The 9,229-nt window shown below is 29.9% G+C and overlaps 1 protein-coding gene across 1 annotated transcript in view; it reads right to left on the bottom strand.

Annotated features, from left to right (window-relative positions):
* LOC111038587 (SRSF protein kinase 3-like) overlaps positions 1-9,025 on the bottom strand; it is a gene marked incomplete at its 5' end in the record, with an annotated part of 26,348 nt that extends 17,323 nt beyond the window's left edge. Inside the window, one exon of the mRNA XM_022321743.1 lies at positions 8,622-9,025. Within this exon, the coding sequence (XP_022177435.1) occupies positions 8,622-9,025 (404 nt within the window). The remainder of the gene's footprint in view (positions 1-8,621) is intronic.
* Between the last annotated feature and the right edge of the window lie 204 nt (positions 9,026-9,229).

Below are 9,229 nucleotides of genomic sequence, written 5' to 3'. Positions count from 1 at the left end.
CTAAGGAAAAAATTGGGAAGAAAAGTGCAAAGGATTACAGATACATTCGTAAGTATGATATAATAACACTCAATGGGCAAGAACGACTTATTAAATCTATAAGTAATAATTCAGAAAATGTACACTATTATGTATCAAATGACGAATTATTTGATATTTTACACGATAGTCACATTGCAATAGGTCATGGTGGTAGGGACCGCATGGTTTATGAATTAAAGACAAAATATTCTAATATTACCAAGGAAACTATTATGATATATTTAAGTCTTTGTATGCATTGTGCACGGTGCCACTGCAAAACAAAATGCAAAACAAATAAATGTACTTGTAGATCTAATAACCGGCTTTGTACATCGAAATGCCATAACAGCTTATCATGCGAGAATAAGTGATACCCATACGTCATAATCAATAATCAACATACAAGTATTAAAATAATAATTATTATGAAAAAATTAATTTTTTCTTATATTTTTTTTTCATTGTTTATTCTTAAATAGTAAATATAATATATTATATCTAAAATTATCAATGGCTACATAGTATTAGTCAATAATGACAATGACTGGTCAATCATAGAAATTATGTATTAATATTAAATTTGTTTTATGATTGTCTATCTTAGTTAGGTATTCTCTAAAAAGACTAGCCAATAATATCAATACCTATGTAAAACAGTCAGTGTTAACATTGACTAGTCATTTTTAACAATACCTAATTATCATCATTGGCGGTAACATATACACGTACCTAGTCTACAGAGAGAATTATTTTTTTTTAATTACTAATTGTTTTCTATAATATATACTATATATATTATGTATGCATAAAAGTATATTGCTATAGTATCAACGTGAAAAATAAAACGCTCTAATATGTAAAATCTATGTTTGGTAATAATAACACCAGTGTTCACTTTACAGTTTAGTTCAAATACTTTTACATTTAAAATCTATGTAGTTGTATTGTTGTAGGAAGTATATTATTTTATTTGTACCTATGTATCATATACATTTTGTTATACTTGATGAACGAACTTATATATGGGGTCTTACATTTAACAATACGTAATCTGTACACTGTACAGTGTACACATACCTACTGAAACAATAAACCATTTAATCTGGATGAAATAACATTCAACAAGCGACCGGGACTATAAAAATACTATTAAAATTATGTTGAAACTTGTAAATTATAACTGATAGCAGTTATTTACAAGAATAAAATTATTATTATCCAACAAAAAATGAATAAGAATTTATTTATTTAAATATGAATTATACTACTATGATGGCATGTATTATGGTAAGAATAATTACATATTATGTTCAATTCGATTTTTTAAAGCACGCACACATTTTTAGTACCTAACTGAACTCATCGATACAGTTAAACAAAACATACAGTTATATGAGCTTGTTTGCTTTGATTCAACTTGAGAAACATTAATATAACTTGACGCTGCACGTATACCCTGTTGTAAAATAATGACCAGAGTAAACCATTTTTTTTAAAATTATTCATGTTAGATTTCTATAATGAGTATATTTTGTTTGATCGATAACTATGCAAATTGCCAATAAGGTTTGCTTTTGTCATATAATATATTATACACCGTAGAAACGGAATCACGATGGTGCATCCATAAGAGTTTAAACATTTGAAATTTACTTGCGTGATTGCACGATGTAAGAAATCATCTCCATATCAAAAAAAAATTGACAGTTTACTAAATTTTAATGCAATTTATTATTACGGGTTGGTCATTATTATTTCAATATTTGGACCCATCAATTTGAAATCAATTTTGGGAAATTATTACTGTATTAGAGATTGTTCCCAATGAATAATACGATTTATTTTATCTTACGTTTACCTGAACGCTAAACTCATAAGAAACAATTTAAATTTGATTATTCCTTAAAAGTCCGAAATTCCGAACTCTTTATAGTAATAGTAGTCGTATCGAGTTAATTAATGTAAATTTGTAATGGTTGAATTATTAATTTCCATTATTCATTAAGTATTCAATTAGTATTGAAGTTTTAAAGTTTTGACAGAAGGCGGGTATAGGAGTATAATATAGTTGGCGAGCAGGTATACGTTTACATGAATAGCCGGCATATAGTTAGATTCTGTGCAAGTGGCGGCCAAAGTACAAACAAATAATTTTCGTAGGTATAGAATTCCAGGGATTCTGTCGATATACGTCCTTCTTCGTAGCACTTAAAACTATTGATAATTATAATTATGTTTCTCTTATATTTTACTAATATAAATTATAAACAACCGTTATTTGATGGATTGCAAGTCACCACAGTTTTCCATGAATATATAAAGGATTATTTAATAAAACAAAATACCTATATGGTATAGACACTAGACACGAGTACATGACATATTGACATCTTATTATCACACAATTCATAAACGAATGTCTTTATAAAGACAGAAGTATTTAATTCTGAAAGACAAGAATATAAATGAATCTGTTAATGACAACAATTTGTGGGTATGACCATGTTATCCACATTACTAATTATTATGTAATTATTTTCACTATTATGACCTATCATGGGCCATGATACTTTAAATAATATAATTTTCTAGCAGTACGACAAGCAAATTTACTATAATTGATAGAATCGAGCTATGTAGCAAAAATGGTGTTTTTTTTTGTAAACGTTTGTATACACACTTCTGTTCAGAAAGAGCGTAGGATTTGATTGCTAAAAGTTTTATAAGGCACCTCAATCTAATTTTCAACAGTGATCCAAAAAAGACGTGAAAACTGTTAAATTTACATACACTTACGATAAATATATTTTTTATCAATTTACCACACTATAGGTATAATATATAGGTAGGTACATCAATAAATGACGACAAAATAAATTGAAAAATCGCAATTTAAAAAAATATATTATTTATACTTCCGATATTCACCAATCGTTTTTAATATAATATTATGTTTTTAAGATTCTGAGTAGAACGCTGGATATATTGATTTTACAATGATGTGTCTTATTTTTTTATTTTAGTGTATATAGGGGAAAAAAGGTTCGATCTCCTACTTTCTATGTGATTTCTGGTAGAAAATCTGATCTAGTTGTTTCTTTGGTAAGTCAAATAGGGAAAGCAGTCATTTTTACGCAAAACTAGATTTTGGCAAAACAATTTTTGGTTATAATTCAAACATAAAGAAGTCTATAGACTTGGAGTTTTCACTACATTTTTGTTTTTTAATTTAAAAAATAAACACAATAATAATTTTCAAATATTTTGGCTATTTTTGTGATATTTATAGGAGTTTGAAATTGTCTACTTTTAGATTCTGAGCGATCGATGAGTGATGACTGTATTGATTTTACAATGATGTGTGTTTTTTATTTTATTTATTTCATTTAATGAGTGTATACGATCAGTAGTCCAAACGATGCTTCCATTTTCAACATCAGTATCTTTTCCGTTGCGAAAGTAAATCTAGTTGGTGCATAGGAAAGTCAAAATTCCCAGCAGTTTTCAAAAACGGTTTTTGATTTTCGGGGTAACTCTAAAAACAATTTCATTGATACATGACATTTTCACTTATATAGAAGCATTTTCTATACGTCATTACATTTTGATAGTTGATTCATGTTGAGCTAATATGTATAGTCGTATAGACGTACACAATTTTCAATTATTATTATTAGCTATTTTTAAATTAATGTCGATAAAAAATGTTCGGCCTGTTAATATACTTGAAAATGTTATATAAGGTTCCTTGTAAGTTTTTGATAGTGGAAATTAAAAAAGGTTGAGTTGAAATCTACAATAATTTTTCATTTAAAATTTTTACAACATTAGATATGCACTCGATTGCTCATGGAACGATTTTCTTATTTTTTTGTAATTTAAAACATAATATTGTAGATATTTGAGATTTACACCATATGGTTCTTTTATCATTCTCTATACTCCAATACTCTTCACACATTGTTACAATATTAGTTTAAAAATATTAAAAATAAATAATATATTATGCTAGATTTTTTTATTGGCATTTAAAATTGAAAATTTACAAATTATTTTGTAATTAAAATTTATAAAGTGTTCAGTTTATATATATATATAGCTAAAGATTGAAAATTTAAATGAAGATTCCACGTAAGTAATTAATTCTTTAACCAAAACATTTAAAAAATATATATGTTTTTTAAAAATAGTATATAATTAATACTTAGTAATATTATAGGCTGACTATCTTCGCTCAGAATCGTTTTTCGTACCTATAGGTATACATTGATTTTATATGATTGAATTCAAGTATTACACATTCATTAAGGTGACTCTACAGTCTCTACAGACACCTTATGTACAGGTGAGTACAGTAGAGCGTTACCCACTTACCAGCTTTTTTGTGAGTGTTTTTAGTTTAAATTAAAATTTCAAAATTTTGTGAAAGGGAAATTTATTAGTTGAAAATTCATAACATTTTTATTTTAAAAACTGAGGCAAGAAAATTGAATTCAAGCTCTCACATAAGTTTTTATTTAACAATTAAAAGGTCTCAAAGTTACATAATATGCAACATTCATTTTATAGACATTTTAAGTTAAAATGTATCTATAAGTACGAAATTGGATATAAAACAAAAAAGATTTTTGTTATTTTTGAAATCATATTATACGTAGGGACTTGAAGATTTCCTCCACTACTACAGTTATTATTATTTAGGTACTATGTTTATTATTTATACCATGAAATGTTCAAAATATTTATACTAATTTTAAGCTCTTTACCACGAACCTATTCACACCATTCTACGGTACGTCGGTATTAACTTATAATGTAATAAAAGCTACTATAGAAATAGGTAGTAATATTAAATGAAATAATGTTTTGATTATTATTCATTATTGTATAACAATGCGATTAGATTTCAACACAAATTAGTTTACTGTTATTCAAACACAATTAAAGTCATTATTTGTAATATGAGCTAATAATAATTGAGTAGAAAACATTTTATAAATCAGCTGATTATTGATAATAATTTATATGTGAGTCATCTCATAATGTAGCATACAAAGATTTAGATGTGTTGGAATATTTTTATTTTTATAATAATAATGAAAAATAATTGAGATATTTTATTTGCACCTATTTTTTAGTAGTTTTTAGTTAGGTAGGTATTGCTTGGTATTCATACTGGCTTCTAAATGGTGGTGGTTTGGGTATTTGTTTTAATGTGATGTACTTTTTGATTTTTGGTTTTTACCTTCTTGGTAAATAGTCTTGGAGCGTAAATATTAGTTCCAAAAGATAAAAGTTGCAAACTCCAAGTTTCCAGAAAGTTACAAAAACTATTGAAAAACAGTCAAAAGTACTACAAAACAATTTAAAAGAAAATTCATATCGGATATTTTATTGTAGACACTCTAAAAATGAATTATCGTGGCGAGAAGAGCCACTAATGTATTGTAATATTTAGACTTAGCTAGTAAATATATGTGTAAATTATAAGTATACCTATTATATATTTTTGGGCGATTATAAGCTTCACCAGATTTCGGTTGAATAAAAAGGTAATGAAAAGGTATAATGTATAATCCAGTTGGTTTAATTTAGTAATAATTAAATATCCAAAACCATAAAATATTTAAATCAACTTCGGTGACGATTAATATTTTAAAATTGAATAAAATCGTTTTAAAATAATTTGATAAATCTTTAAATATTACTTATTAGCAGGTATTCTTTTAATTCAGTTACTCAATAAGTAGGCTTTTATTTAACGTTCCAAGAGTACCTAATAGGTGTCTGGAAATCATCCAATGTTTGGTTGAAGACACTATACAGCAATAACCATAACTTAATATAAAAATTTTGAATTTTTTCATTATATCGAACATAAATAAATGTTAATAGGTAGGTACTAAATAGTATTTTGATACACAAGCTCTAGAACTGACCTATTATAAAATGCGAGTTTTAGGCTAAGTACTCAGCTCGGCTAAGTAAGCTGTTGCCAATAACTGTGTTTAAAATACTATATACTAATGTATTATTTGGAACAACAATAACTTGACGTTAGGTAATTTTCACTACAGAAATAGTGTTACTACGGTCTACGACGCAAATAACTTATTAACATCATACTAAGTTATTATTTTTTTTCATACAATTTTGATTAAATTGTCTAACAAAATAACATAATCGTTTGAAAGTCAGTTTTATTATAATTTACCATCAAACGCACATATAGCATTGTATATTTATATCATTTATTGTATTGACAGCGTTCTAAAAGCATTTGATCAATTATTCTCAAGGACTTTTGTGTCTGTTTCAATACAATGTTCAAGTAAAAGCCACACGATACATACCATAACCTTTTCGTATTCAAATGAATACCGAGTTTACAGCAGTATATAGGTACTCAATAATAATATTTAGGTCTGTAAATAAAAATTCCGCAAAAAAATAATATATTTATATGTGGTGATGAAAAATGCGATAAAGGTGTAGGTATAATATATATATTTTTACGTGAATTATAATTATTTCACATCAAACCGACGACAGGTGCCTGATAGCAATTCATGAAATTGTGCAATAATATATTTTTAGGAAAACTGTTTTCATATTTCATTTGTTTGGTATTAAACTAAGTAGTAACATTATGATAACAAATGTGGACGGCGAAGTCTATGCCGTGAGTCGTGACCCAATATTTGAATGCCTAGGTACATTTCAATGCTTTTAATGTATTACCTATGGCTATGAATAAAGCATTCACAGTGAGAATTTCACATGAACTATTAAAATTGTATTGAAACGCGGACACTCGGTACCTATATGGCTATATAGTTAATATAATGTATCACATATAACACCAATATGTAACAATATACGCTTCTAGTTTCTACACCGTTTAAGTGTATCAATTTCATTGCACCACCCTATCAAATTATAACAACCGGGTTTTTTTTCGATAATCAGAAAAATGCATTAGTAAAAATTTGTAGTGCTTGAAATTTTCGTATATCATATTAGGTGACATTGTGACAAATGTACTAAATAATATTTTTTTGGGATACAGTCACATTATTAAATAGGTGTAATGTACAAAATATAGAAATACAATATACACATCGTATATTATTTAAAAGTTACAAACACTGTAATACTGCATCAACAAAATATTAAATAAGTGGTGTGTATAATATTATCCATATGACGGCGTCAAATGTTTGTAAAATGTTTTTGTTAATTAAATCGTATCATGCACTATAAGCTATATACCATAAATAGGTAAACTAGAGTTTATGTAAACAGTTGCATTAGCTAAGATCTTGAGCGTATTAAACTAATAGTTGTTATTTTTAAGCACTGTTCAACTGTGACCCAGTTAACTGAAAATTTAGTTTAGGAAACATTTTCGGATAAAACAACTTATGTTAGAGTATGATTGGACCCTGTTGGTAGGTTATACACACAGTAACTTTCAATCGTATACAATTGCGCGCGTATAGCTAATGATAAAATTAGCCGATTGCGTGTTTTTTAGTTAAATTATCATAGATACATTTTCTAGACTAGGAACAAGTTTATTTCCACAAAAATGATCTAGCTGAATTCCAAAGCGTTATGTTGAGTTGTATCAGTGCCGTAAACAGGATCTTCGAGAGGGGCGAACTGATAGTACTTTGATTAACTTTTATACATTATTGTTGTTTATTTTTTTTTAAATATAAAGCTTCATAACATTTATTTTAACAAGCATATACAATTAAAAATATTGCAAATTTTAAGGATTCACGAAAAATGTTAAAATATTCTAACTGCGAAACAGCCTTACACTTTTATACGAATAGCACTTACGTGTTTTTTTTTAAGGAGATTTTGTAAAATCTATAAGTAACTTGTATTATGTTACGTAATCATAAATTAAGTGGTAGTTATATAACGACAATAAGTTATGTCAAATATATCATGACCATACAATGTATATATTAAATACATCCTTCTTAAAACATACATATAACGTAGGTGCATATTAATGTACATTATGTATTAAAAAAAGCAATAATTGCAGTTTGACTGTAAAAGAAAACAATGAGATGCGCATTATTTTCACGTAAGACAGCTGCCCGAGAGACTCCACGGGGTACAGTGTGTATTAAATAATATATAATATAATATGTAAATTATTGACATGTTCAAATCTCTCAGAGTCTCGGCCCCCGCAGTACTATAAATATGCAATCGTATACCTACTGGTATACGATATTATTATATAAAATATTTTTGTGTGGGACTGGGAACCTATTTATCACTACATTATTGCAGTTATACCTATTTGGCAAAGTGGGTTAGTAGGTAGGCATCACACACAAAGCTAGGTGGGGAAAAAACTAAAAAAGTGATATAGTAACCAAGAATCGCGTATTACAGTACATACACAGTGTACCCACATAAAGTTACCAAAGTAGGTAATATAAAACGATTATTATTGCGTATTAATGAAAAACATCCAGAAAATAGTCCTGAGGGGGTAATGACTAACGATCGTATAGGTGGCCGAATCCCGCTCCCGGAAGAGGCTGCAGGCCGACATTCATCATTACCGCTGTAACAGTGGCGCGGCTGATCTGATCTTCCTGCGCCGGTAGTGCACGTGATTGTCGGCGCACGTCTGCGACGGGTGGCCACCGTCGTGGTGCAGGCCGTCCGCAGAGTCGGGGTCGCGAGTGGTAACGGGTTCGGACAGCGGGCCTCCCGGGTAGCGGTGACATGCGGTACGTCTGTCACCGCGGCAGGTGGCCGCGCGTACGACGTGCACGCCGCAGCACGCGGACAGCAAATACACGACGGCCGTGAACGCTAGGAGTTGGCACGCGCACACGGTGGCGTGGATCAGCACCGTGTCGGCCACCACCGGTGTCGGCGGCGGCGGCCCACCATCGGAGGCGTACCACGCCACGGCAGCGGCCGCCGTAATGGCCACGGCTAACGTCGCGGCCGCCGCCGTCGTTTACCGCGACGACGACGACGACAGCGATCACGCGCTTCGAGCTCAGTCGACGGCGAGATAATTTATATTGTGCGCACGGCGAAACCTCATCTAGCGGACGTTTTTTTCGGCAATGAATTACAAACCGAAACAATCAAGCGACCGAGAGTGTCCGGGAATGTGCAGGCGGTTTCACTGCAATCACATTATTCTAGTGTACCG

The sequence above is a fragment of the Myzus persicae genome, unplaced genomic scaffold (assembly GCF_001856785.1).
Source record: "Myzus persicae strain clone G006 unplaced genomic scaffold, MPER_G0061.0, whole genome shotgun sequence".
Taxonomy (NCBI): domain Eukaryota; kingdom Metazoa; phylum Arthropoda; class Insecta; order Hemiptera; family Aphididae; genus Myzus; species Myzus persicae.
This window is presented reverse-complemented; position numbering and strand designations above follow the sequence as displayed.